Source organism: Sorghum bicolor, chromosome 1 (genome assembly GCF_000003195.3).
Source record: "Sorghum bicolor cultivar BTx623 chromosome 1, Sorghum_bicolor_NCBIv3, whole genome shotgun sequence".
Lineage (NCBI taxonomy): Eukaryota > Viridiplantae > Streptophyta > Magnoliopsida > Poales > Poaceae > Sorghum > Sorghum bicolor.
Window position 1 is genome coordinate 68,033,786 of NC_012870.2, and position 13,559 is coordinate 68,047,344.

Below are 13,559 nucleotides of genomic sequence, written 5' to 3' on the forward strand. Positions count from 1 at the left end.
TGTTCATACCTGTCACATAATTTGTAAGTCATCAAGTATTGTATACTCGAGTACAGTGTGGAGTATATGTTAGTGCCATACACATACATATATGCCTCGGTAATGGGCCACTGTTCACTTGAGTCTATCTGTCAAATCTGCCGGCCATTCAAGCCAACAGTACTTTCAGTTATAACTTATCAGCCAAACAAATAGAGATCTACAGATATATAAGCGTCACTAAATAGCAAATCTTGAATTAGAGCAAGTATAATAAGTGGGTATTTAATCTGTTCCAAATTATAAGTCGCTTTGACTTTTTTATACGTAGATTTTTTTTCTATGTATTTATAGACATATAGGGTATTATATCTAGATATATAGTAAAATGGTTGTAAAAAAAAATCAAAGCGACTTATAATTTAGAGCTAAGGGAGGATAAACAGGCTATAGGAGTTAAGTTCCGTTTACACACACAACAGGAAACTACGAGTTGCATTCAGGTTACATAACATGTCCGTGCTAATGTAACTCTAGTTTCCGTGCTAATGTAACCTGAATGCAAAGTTAACTAGAGTTCCGTTTACACACCACACCACCTGGCATTTCATCGAACATCTCTTGTGCTCCCTGAATGTCACTGGATCCACAAACTTGACATGCTTCGTCATGGCTGCAGCAGAATCCTCAAGACGCATTCCATCCAACACCTGGTTCACATCATCCATGTCAGGTTGCAGGGTAAATGAAGGATTACTAGCATGAGTAAGACAGTCATCGTTGGCAAGTTCAACAATTGGGTTCTTCTCCTCACCAACCAAATAGTCGCTACCTTGATCTAGCTGCTTCAATAAACCATGATGGTCAGCCACTTGATGAAATTCCCCATCCCACATCACTTTCTGAGAAGACAATCGTATGCCTCTATATCGACAAATCAATGCCGCCCTTGCCCAACACCAGTTCACCTGGTGACACTACGGGATCAGAGCACTCAACCACCATCTCCCCATCTAAATGTTGCTTTTCCTCATCCCAAACCACTTCTAGATGAGACAATACAGCCAACACTGGATGCCAACTCCATTGTTGTGGCATTCCCACAAACACCCTAGGGGCAAAACATAGCGCAGGTGCTCACTGCTTCAATCACGCCGGAAGGGAATCTGAGGAAGTATGTCAGTGTCACAAGCAGGTACTTGTGGTCGCCGCCACCAGCAATCAGGGGTGCCTCGACCGGAAGCCGCCCGGGGGTCGAGCATCGCCAACGCCTCCACCAACTGTCACACCCCATAGCCACCGGTGATGAGGACCAGGACGTGAGGAAGACGGGGATGATCGTACCAGTAGTTCCCATGCCGGCCGGCGATCCACAAGGATCACGGGACGTGAGAAAATTCGCCACCGGGTAGTTCCCATGCCCACACACAAGGATCGACAGGATGTAAAGTATTATAATACAGAGTAAGATTTCTTTATAGTCTTTTTACAGCCCACTCATATAATGGTTAACTCATCACTATTAATACATGACTCATATATCTGTCTCACAGACTTTCTTGATTTTTGTGTCTAAACCGGCTATAAGAGCAAGTTTAATAATATAGCCCACTTCAGCTTTCTCCCAGCCCACCATACAATAATTAGCTCTTCACTATTAATACATGGCCCACTTATCTCTCTCACAAAGTTTCTTGGTTCTTGTGCCTAAGCTGACTGTAAGAAGTTTACAGTCCTTCTACACTCTCTCATCACTTCTCTCCTCCACCTCAGCATTTAGCCAGCTTACAGCCCACCATAATACTTGCTCTAAGCTTACAACCCGCTTTTACTCTTTCTTCTCCACCTTAGCATTTAGCTAGCTTACAGCTTGCTATAATACTTGCTCTAAGATGGCGATTTTCAAGCGAGGAACCAAATCTAGATTAGGGTGCAGTAGACCTAGAAAGGCCTGCAAAATACAACCGTGGGAGCTGAAACAACTCCTTATGCATAGTACAGAACAGATTTATATATACATATAAGCTATATGTACTACGTGGAACTGGTCATGAACCTACACTAAGAACCACATTTGCCGCATTTGTACATAACCACCCGCCATGGATTCTGATCTTGAAACCACAGCATGGATACTCAAACTTAAGCGGCGCACCGAAAACATCCTCAACAACATTCAATCACTGAATTGCCATGGCAGCTTTGATTTGTTTCCAGGCTTCTTGTAAATTAGGCACCCTCTTATCAGGGACCTAAGTTACCTAATCGACCGAGAAGTTAGGTGGGGTCAGTGCAGATCTTAACATATATCAACTGATTTCTCTATCAGCTGCTGGACGAGGCTGGGGCAGCTCGAGGACGATGAGGAAGAAACTCCGCTCTGACTCCCTGATGTATTGGACCTCACCGCCCATCAATTTGAGGATCTTCCTGCATGTGCTTAGTCCTACGCCTTCTTGGGTTGACCACTGGGAATTGCTGAACATATCCTGGACAATGTCAGCGGGAAGGCCCTCACCAGGGCAGGCAAACCTACGGACATACAAAAATCAAAAGGAAATCACTTAGTTCCATTTATTGGTACTCTCAAGTCCCAATAGAGGCATTGAGTTTTCCGTTGTTAGCATTTGGAAGCTGATTCTCCAGAATCACCTAATGCACAATGCAACAAATGTAGGTTGTTGTCTGTAATAGGCTTTAACGTCGACTTTTGAACTTTTCTTGTTAAACTGGTTGTTCCCAGTATTGTACTGAATGATGTTGCTTTCTTAAAAGCAGAGGTCTTTTCCTCTCTCTTTTTTTTAAAAAAAATGTAGGTTGTTGAAATAATATGAGTTGCAGAAAAGAAAATCACTTTTGCTCAAGTTAGGCCAGCACACTAAAATAGTAAAATTCATCTAAAAGATCCAGATGATTACAGATTTACAGTCCATGGCACCATTACAGGACAGTTTTGAACTTCAATAGGTAAGGTCGTCAATTCTCAGTTTCTCTCACCAATGCTCTATGGCAGGCAGCAGTTTTGGTATGTAACAGACATCCTAAAGTACTAATCAAATAGATCCAGATTTGTATTTGCCTATGCTAATCTAAATATCGTTCTGTAACAAAAAAAAAAGGTGATATCTATTAGTTGGTACATCATATGAGAGCAATTTAAAATATATATTAGTGGGACGGAGGTAGGTTACACACTTGAACCCAGTTCAATCAGGAGCTGTAACGACTTTGTATAAGCTGCAGTATAAATCCAATGTGTGAGCTCAACCAAATAATGTCAGTATTCGTTTCTCTATTTTCCATTACTGTTGCCTTCTGATACTGTTTATGTTACCATCAAATCCCACAGCCAAACAGTACACTAAGGCCTTGTTTAGTTGTTGGGGTGAAATTTTTGGGGTACTGTAGCATTTTGTTTGTATTTGGTAATTAATGTCCAATTATGGATTAACTAGGCTCAAAAGATTTGTCTCGCAAATTACAAGCAAATTATGTAATTAGTTATTATTTTTATCTATGTTTAATGCTCCATGCATGTGCCACAAGATTCGATGTGATGGGGAATCTTGAAAAGTTTTTGGTTTTTGGGTGTAACTAAACAAGGCCTAAGTTAAAGAAATTAAGTCGACAGAAGAAAACGAAAAATATAGCATGACGCAAACAGGATAATTCTCTCGAAATTCTCACGGATGTATATTTGAAAGGTATTAGCCTACCCCAACTTGCTTGGGACTAAAAGGCTTTGTTGTTGTATATTTGAAAGGTATCACACCACATATGCGGCCAACCAGCCAAAGGTTGAAGTAATTCATGTTACTTGTCTTCAACCAAAATTCATCAACAAATATTCCTTGAAGAAACAAAAAAAAACATTTTGTGACGAATTATAATCAAAGAGCAAGCAGCTAACCTGAAGATGAAAAGCTCTGTATCTGTTCCGTCAGAATTCTGTTTTACATTTGGTCTGACTTGTATTTCTACCCAGCCATTCTCGGACGGAGCAGATCGCACCATGCTTAGCAAGAAGTCAGCCAAAACTTGTTGAATTCTAAATTGATCACCATATGCTGATGCATCCTTGATTTCATCAGGGATATCCCGAATAAGTTGTAAATCCCTCTCCCTCAACAATAACATTGCTTGGCTGACAACAGCATTCATAACGTCTCCAAAAGAAAACTCACTTTTCTCAAGTACCAAAGAGCTGTTACATAAAGAGAAACAATTCAACAAATTTTCAGTTAATCAATCGTGGAAATAAGGCAAATAACAGCAGCATTCAAACTTATGTCTTAGGTTACAAAGAAGTGAGAAAACACTACTGTCTACAGTCTAAACACTGGACCAATGAACCTAAATGAAAATTAGGTCAAGCAAATACCTTCTTTAGATAATGAGGTCAAGCAAATAATGTGACAGTAATAATATAGGATTGTGTAAGTAGCTATTCCAAGTGATATCTTGGTAAGTTTGTGTTTAGACTTTGCCAAATGAGAAGCAACTAATATCTTGAACATGCCTTAAGTCACTTTCTGGGAATTCATTACCAATAGCAAGACAGATGGACCTGACCAAGTGTATAAAAATCAACCAGAAGGGATTTGAGTTTCCGTGCAAGCAAATGAAATACAGCATCTCCAAATAATTTATGAAGCTCCTCAAACAAAACTACAGGCAGAGGCATGTTAGACAAAGCTGCTTGAACTTTGGTGACACCCCTCTAAAATGTGGTAAGGTTATCAGTTCACAAGGCTATTCCTTTAATTCTAACAAAAATCCATGATATAGCATTTGAAGCACAAAGTTTCACAATCCTGGTAGTAATAAGTATGCTAACATTGGTAAGCAGAAAACCCCCACTATGCACTTTTTTTGTTTTTACAGAAGTTGACTTTTTTAACATAATTTGACATATTCAGTATATACAGTAGTTATTGTATGTACTTGTGTAGTATTCATGCTATCCTTGAAAAAAATGGAGAAAAAGACACCAGATTCACCAAGTTCCACTGGAAACTGTGAAAACCATCAAATCTGGCTTGGTTCTGGTTTAGTAGCCATATCGTCAACCATTAGATAATTACAACCATAACAATGTACATAATCAGCCAGACGCATGCCAGTTACTGTACAGTATGATGGTATGGTACTTTGTTTCAAATAAAAAGAGGTTCCAAACGCATAGGAGTATTTTTAAGCACAGTACTACAGTAGGATATGCTGAAGCTTCTAAAACACCAATGCATCTTTTGAAGTACAGCAATCTGGACTGCCTTCACATTTGCAACAATATATGTTGGCAAATGTTGCTGATCTTACACAGTTTCAGATATTGGCTGAGAGAGAAGCAGTCCACAGAAGTGCCATAAGGGATAATAACAAAGGTGTCTTAAAGGAAGGGCGTACCCAGTGCTGAGAGCATCCCGCACTGTGCGGGGTCTGGGGAAGGGTATCAGCGGCAAGCCTTACCCTTGCAATGTGCAAATGCAAGGAGGCTGCGGCTCGAACCCAGGACCTTCTGGTGATCTGGTCACAGTCGGTAGTACTCTACCGCCTGCACCAGGCCCGCCCTTCAACAAAGGTGTCTTAAAGGGTGGTACAAAAAACAAGGATCTACGTCTAATGTTGGCAATAACTTAGGTGCAAGGGAAAATATTAAAGAACTGCAAAGACAGTAGAACAAACTGTGATAGTCTAATGACTGATGAACTTCTCTAATTCCTACTCCGATTTTGTACCTCTACCAGTCAAGATTAGCGCCAATTAAAATTTAGATCAAGGCTACTCCAGGCTCAAGTTAAACGAATATGAATGATCAAATGTAAATATTCAATGCAAATATTAGAGAATGGGTGAGCAGAAGGGGTAAACTTAGTACTGACCCGTCCTCAATACTTTGGAGAGTGGCGTCCTTAACAATCTTGGACATCTGTTTCTCACAAGCAGAGCAAGTTTCAAGGAACTGCCTCTGATCATCATTTAAATCAGTCATTTGCAACAGAGAGTTGGTAAATCGGATGCCACTAAGAGGATTCTTTATCTCCTGGCAAATATAGGCCAATTCTTTCATCCTTGCATAACACTTCTTTTCTTGTTGTCTCTGAATCTCAAAGGCTTGCTGTATTTCAGCGCTTGCAATCTGCAAAAAACAAAAGGCGCCAATGGATTTACCATCCATTTTGCTCCTTGTGTTGGCGGTCAATAAGGCCTGCACATACTTTCCATTCTTGTCGAAAAATGAAAAAGGGAACTTCTCATAATCCTGCCCTCCTATAGCATTGTGAATGACAACCATGAACTTTGTCAATGCATCTGGGCCCTTGAGTCGACAAAAACTTCCAAACACCTCTCCAATAAGAAATTTACCAACAACTTCACCTCTCGACCATCCTGTAAGTTTTTCCATGGCTGTGTTCCATTCTGAACAAGAAGTGTTCTCATCTGATGCAAAAATTGGGGGTATCAGAGGATTAGGATTGTGTACAATAGCTTTATAGTCCCCTTGTATGTTGATAAATTTATCCATGACCACCTTTTGTCCTGTGACATCTTGTCCAACAAAACAGACACCAACAATATTTTGTGTGTAATCTCTACTGGAACAAGCATTGACAATAACAAATATTGCTCCGTTAGATTGCTCTGACCCAAATGTCTTCAACTTTATCTCCACATTTTTGTCTTCCTCACCTGTATGGGAAGCAACTTCACAAATTAGCACTCTCCAATCGCACATCCATCAAAGCTAACATAGCTTAGCTACATGCATTGGGAAGTAGATTAAAATAGTTCAAACAGCCTGGGCGAGAAACAATGTACTCCTGTGACTAGCTAACACAACCTTTGGTATAAGTTTCATATGCTTACTTTTCAGATATGAGCATTCCTATCTGCTAGTTATAAGCACCGGATTCTAAAAATACTGTGGAAATGGTTGAGTAAATTTGATGGTAGTCTCTAGTTGGTCCCCATTTTCTATATATTTGTGCATCTAAGAAACTGAGTATATCTATTAAAAAACCTTGACCAACATAGGGGAGCTTTTTAATTAAGAAGAAACATGCAAAAATTCGCCTCAACAAACTTGAACCGGGGGACTGGGTTTGGGCGTACATCCACACCATCGACCAATTGAGCTAGGCTTAGCTCCTTCAAATATCCATTTTCCAAGAGTATATATACCACACGTTTCAATATTTGGTCTAATAAACATGTATACATCATGTCCATACACTTCTGTTATGGCATATACCTTTCTTTTATATATACCTTAAGAGATACAACCAAGAACAGATAATCTTTTCCTCAACAGCACTCCGCAATTCTCATATAACATAATATAAAAAGTAATAGCATCCATGTAAGAAACAAAAATGGAATACCTCTTAAAGCTCGTGAGAGTAGCTTTTCGACTATCTCCTCAGATTCCTTGAAGATAAGATCGTTTACCAGAGATTTGCCCATTGCCTCCTCAACTGAAAGGCCTGTCAACTCAGCAATTTTCGCATTCCAACCATTTATACATCCATCAGTATCTACTGCAAATATGGGTACTGTTGCTGTCTCTATCAACCGAACCATCTCTCTTGCTACAGAGCTAAGCTCATTTATCCCCCGCAATTCTAGCTCCCCAAGCTGAACTTGTCCATTGACAATGGCTTTTGAGTTGCTAGTGCCCTCTGCAGCATCTCTGAAGGAGTCACGCAATATGAGTTGCAAGGAATGTATCGCGTCCATTTCTGCATTCTCCCATGGTAGGCTTCTGCTTTTAACCACTTCAAGAAATGCCTTGAATGATGACCGTGGGTGCATCCTCTGACCATCATCCTTATCCTCAGGGTGATGCTTTGCGCCACCCCATTTGATCTCTTTAGCTGTGTGTGACCGAAACCAAAACAAGTAATCACTCGGTGTAATATAAGCCACCGCCATTCCACACACAGCATCCCCTAATGCAGCAGCACCAAGGTAGCCTGCATCAGCAAGGCTGTCTGTGCTGAGCCCTGTTGAGTCCCCATGACACACCGTCAACCACTCAATGATATCCTTAATCTGAGACTCAGTGGGAGTGACACCCAATGGATAGTACTTCCCATGATAATACAGTGCAGCCCCATCACACTTCACAAGGTCCATGATGCTGGGGCTCTGCGTGACGATGCCAGTTGGTGAATCTCGCAATAGCATGTCACACAATAGCGTCTGAGTTCGCAAAATGTGCTTCTCTGACAGCTGATGCGCAAGCTGCAATTCCATGTTGAGCTGCAGCCCAAATGCCTGCATGAGAAACTCGCAAGCATACCTCAATGGAAAAGGGATACACCGTGGTGACGTATGGTGACACACCACTAACCCCCACAACTTCATTGCCGAGGAGATGCCTCCCCGACCTGTTTGCTCGTCATCACCACCACTGCTAATGATGACTGCCATAACAAGTGATGCAATTGACCCCATGTTCGCCATGTACTGCGCATGGCACCCGTGTGGAGCACGAAGCGTGGAGCCTACCAAACACAGTGGCTGCGACATCCCAGGATCTTGTATGACTCTCACCGGGGTGGCATGGCAATCAGCAATCATCCGCACGCGGTTCTGCCGGAACAGGAAGCGCGATGCCTGGGGGATATCTGTGGCGGGATAATGCAATCCGAGGTAAGGCTCAAGGTTATCGCGCCGGCTCTCGGCGACAACTTCCCCATGCTCGTCTTCATGGAACCTGTACACCATGACACGGTCGTAACCCGTGAGCTCGCGAACATGCTCCACGACTGTGTCGCAGAGGAGCTTGATGTCCCCGCCAGGTAGCGCCTGGAGGCGGGAGATGGCACGGACCGCGAGTTTCTGGGACTGGACTGCGCCGGCGATGGAGAGAGCGGGGTCCTCGGTGCGGGCGGGCTCGAGGTCGATGACGACGCCGACGTCGATGCGGTGGAGGATGGCGTAGAACGGCTTGGAAGAGACCCTGGAGTGGATCCATAGCGGGTTGAGCAGCGAGATCTCGCGCGCGGCGAAGGCGCGCTCCAGGAGGACCGCGGACGAGGGGGAGAAGAGGAGGCGCGCGTCGGCACCCAGGGAAACGGGGGGCGGCGCCGCGGAATCGAGCGAGGGAACGGAGTGGTGCGGCGACAGGTCGAGCAGGTCGGCGGCGTTCTCGGAGAAGGCGAGGAGGCGGAAGGAGGAGTCGTCGGCGACGGCGAGCGTGCAGCCGAAGGGCTGGATGTGGCCGCCGCGCTGGATGCGGGAGAGGTAGGCGGCGATCTGCTGCTCGGAGGACGGCGTGGGCGGCGCGCGCAGCGACTGGGAGTAGTCGAAGCTGCGGCCCGACGCGCCCGATTGCTCGAACACCGCGTGGAGCCGCGCGTCTAGGGTGTACTGCGCCACGGCCTTGGAGACCGACTCCGTGGCCGTGGCCGTAGCCGTGGCCGCGGTGCCCCCGCCACCTCCTCCTCCTCCACCTCCCCCGCCCGCGCGGGACGTGCTCCCGCCCGACGACTGCGAGTGGTGGTGGTGGTGGTGGTGCGCGTGACGCGGCGCCTCGGGTCGCGCGGAGGAGGGGGAGCGCGTGGGCGTGGCGCGGCTGCCCGACGCCATGGCGGCGGAAAAGAAGTCCTGGGGCTCTCTCTGGATTAGGCGGCCCCGGCCCCGGCCGGTCTTGCGCTCGTCCGTCGGCTCGTCGACTCGCTCGCCCCCTCCACTGGGGGGTTAGCTTCGCTTTGCTTCACCGCTCCTCACTGCGCTTATTGACTCATCATCATCACGAGGATAATAAAATAAGAAGTGGGTTGCAGGGGCGTGGAGCCAAGGATATTGCGCGCAGGGCGATGCGCCGATGACGATGGCATGGCTGGGATAGGGATGGTAGTAGTACTGACTGGGGCTGTGGGGGATCGAGGCTGGGCCGCAGGGGTTCAGGTTTGGAATGGATTGCGCTCGCGCTGGGGACGACGACGAACTCCCCAGCTGAAAGCTGATGTGGATGCGGATACTTTCACCTTTGCAGCTTTTTGTTAAGCGCACTGAAAACCGTCTTTCTTCCTTCTTCTTTTTGTTTTTTTCCTTTTTTTAAGGCCTTGTTTAGTTTGTAAAAAAATTTAGCTTTTACGACCATAGCACTTTCATTTATATTTAACAAATATTATTCAATCATAGACTAAATAGGTTCGAAAGATTTGTCTCACAAATCATGAGTAAATTATATAATTAGTTTTAATTTTCGTCTATATTTAATATTCCATACATAGATCCAAAAAAATTGATGTGATGAATAATCTTAAAAAAATTAGGATTTTGGAGCAAACTAAACAAGACCTTACATGATCAGATGACCAGTCTTGTGGGTATCCCTCCCTTCTGCAGTCTCGCTTTAGCTTATCAGCTGAATCTGTCAAGCATTTAGCAGTATTTTTCTCTCATAATGAATCAGACAACAGTACTTTCTATCGTAACTTATCAGTCAAACAAGCAAGACATTATATATGTATAGATCCATGTACATTTGCTATAAGTTTAATTTTGACAACCGATATCTGAACTAGTATATACTTTGGGCTCTGTTTAGTTTCAATGTGTAAAATTTTAAGATATCACATTGGATATTATATGGAGGTGTCACATAGAGTATTCAGATATTAATAAAAATAAATCATAGAATCTGTCGGTAAACCGTGAGATAAATTTATTAAGGCCTTGTTTAGTTTTCTCATGAAAACTTTCCGTGATACCGTAGCACTTTCGTTTGTATGTGACAATTATTGTTCAATTATGGACTAATTATGCTCAAAAGATTCGTCTCACAAAATTACAGACAAACTATGTAATTGTTTTTTATCTATATTTAGTGCTTCATGCATATGTCGCAAGATTTAATGTGACGGAAAATCTTGAAAAGTTTTTTGGTTTTTGGGAGCAACTAAACAAGACATAAGTCAAATTAATCCATCATTAGCACACGTGTTATTGTAGCACTTTGCTGTCAAATCATGGACTAATTAGACTTAAAAGATTCATCTCGCAAAGTAGTCGCAATCTGTACAATTAATTATATTTAGTCTATATTTAATACTTCATGCATGTCCAAGCATTCAATGGGATATGTGCTAATGATTGATTAATTAGACTTAACAGATTTATCTCGCGATTTACCGACGGATTCTGTAATTTATTTTCTATTAGTATGTGAATACCTCATGCGACACCTCTAAGTGATGTCTGATATCATATCTCAAAACGTTACACCTTGGAACTAAACAAGACCATGAGAACTGCTCTTATAATGTATAACACTTTATATTTATATATCTCTATACATATATTGCTCATTAGAGATTTTTTAGAAAAAAACTTATTTATAACAAAATGACTTAGGATTGGAGGAAGTAGTTGGAAAGTAAATTGCACCCTTAAAACATATACCCTCATATGATTAAAGCGTAGTTTTCTAGTGCTTTCTAACACCGGCTAAATAGGCATGAGGGTGTGGCACGAGAAACTTTTGTGGACTTGTTTGGTTGACTGTTGTAAATCCATTTGGATACAGAGGTAAGATCTGTTTGGATACAAAAGGTTAATCAGAACTAGCTAAAATTAGTTAAGATTAGTTCTAGTGCATCAAACAAAGTCTTTAACTAGCTAGGGGTCAGCCAATTAGCTAGCCAACCACAATTAATTTGAACTAATTTGTAGTCATAATTGATAACTAGCTATGTGTATCTAAACATGCTCTATACAATACCACACTTTATTAGCATCTGCCTAAGCGTCATACACTTTCTTTTACTATTTTTGGCTTTGTTTAGTTCCAAAATTTTTTGAGAAATAGACACTGTAATATTTTTGTTTGTATTTAATAAATATTGTTCAATCATAGACTAATTAGACTCAAAAGATTCGTCTCGTTAATTCCAACCAAATTGTGTAATTAGTTTTTATTTTTATCTATATTTAATACTTCATGCATGCGTCTAAAGATTCGATGTGACGGGGAATTTGAAAAATTTTGGAATTTTTTTTAGAACTAAGGCCTTGTTTAGTTGGCAAAAATTTTAGGTTTTGGGCACTGTAGCACTTTCGTTTGTTTGTAGCAAATATTGTCCAATCATAGACTAATTAAAGTTAAAAGATTTATCTCATGATTTACAGATAAACTGTGTAATTAGTTTTTGTTTTCGTCTAAATTTAATACTTCATGCATGTACCGTAAGATTCGATGTGACGGGGAATCTTGAAATTTTTTGGAAACTAAACAAGGTCTAAACAAGGCCTTCGTACTCATGTGCTAAACATTGTTCACCACATTTTACAAAGTCAGTGGTTAACCAGTCATGTCATGAGAAAAGGGTCTCGTGCCTATACCATCGGTCCGGCCAAACCTTTAATGCTAGACTGATGGTTAACTCTTCAAGTGTGTGCGTTCTATCATGGTTAAGTTTGTAGAAGATATAACGCGTTAAAACATAGAACTAATTTTATCATTTTAGCATGGAAAGAAAGAAAACAATAATATTACATTCAAGCCCGTCTCTATTCTCTAACTTAAAATCACGGAGACTCCTGAGATTCATACATGTAAATGGGGTGGTGATGAAGTGATGAACAAGGGCGCGAGAGTATAGCTTTTCCTGCCTTTTTTAAGGGGGCTGTAGAACTCTCTTCTATATCAACAAAATGTCACAATATTGTGCTTGTTCATTAAAAAAATCAAGTTTAGAAATTGAGTCCATGAGCTATGGAACTAAAGACATAGAACACAAAGCTATGTTCTCTCTATCTCACTTATTATCTCCTTCATGTAACAAAGAAACATTTTTTACAAAAAAAAATCGATGAGATTTATTGATGAGAATAGTTACATAATTTGTTAATAATTCATTCAAGAATAAAATTAAGGGGTCATCATCCTAAATACAACTTTTCTTTATATGTATAGCTTGCTTAGCTAGCTCATGTATCGCTTGGTTTGCTTCTCGGTGGTCAGTGCGAAGTATATTAAAGACACTTTGAGGTGATATGATCGATCATTGGTTATAAAAACAATGGATAAAGGCAAAATAAAGAAGTTTCATTTCTGTATTAGGCTCAAGCGAAAGCGGACTAGCATGTTTGTTTGGCTGAAATTTTATGGCTAAAAATATTGTTTGTTGATTTGTTGTCAGAGAAAAACATTATTGAATGGTTGACAGACTCAGTAGATAAGCTCAAGCGCTTGGTACAAAGTAGCCCAAAATTTCCGCTCATTAGACACCCTGGACCATTTTTTTAGGAACCACGTGACATCTGGATTCTTATCCTTTGCTCCATCCAGTTGTTCATGTCAGGCACCATGCCAATATGCCATTGTCCGTCTCATCCGCAGGATCAGAAAGACAAACACAAGGACAGGGGTCAACAAACTGCTCGTCACTGCAACAGACGAAGCGCTGCCGCATTCGTTGCGCTTCCTGGAATCTGCGTTTGCCAGTAGCAAGCCGGTCGATGTAAACCCCCCCGTTAAATTCCAGAACGATCCTACCCATCCGAGAGCTAGTCGGTTTCGCAGACTGGATAACCATTGCGCATTCATTGGCCACAGGCCGCAGCCG

At 42.0% G+C, this 13,559-nt stretch overlaps 1 protein-coding gene across 1 annotated transcript; it reads right to left on the bottom strand.

The window, feature by feature from the left end:
- On the bottom strand, positions 1,430-9,927 carry LOC8081072 (phytochrome B). The gene is made up of 4 exons (XM_002467928.2): positions 7,362-9,927; positions 5,862-6,669; positions 3,890-4,183; positions 1,430-2,511 (listed from the first exon to the last, which is right to left on the bottom strand). The coding sequence occupies exons 1-4, from the start codon at positions 9,571-9,573 to the stop codon at positions 2,289-2,291; spliced, it is 3,537 nt and encodes a 1,178-aa protein (XP_002467973.1). The 5' UTR covers positions 9,574-9,927; the 3' UTR covers positions 1,430-2,288.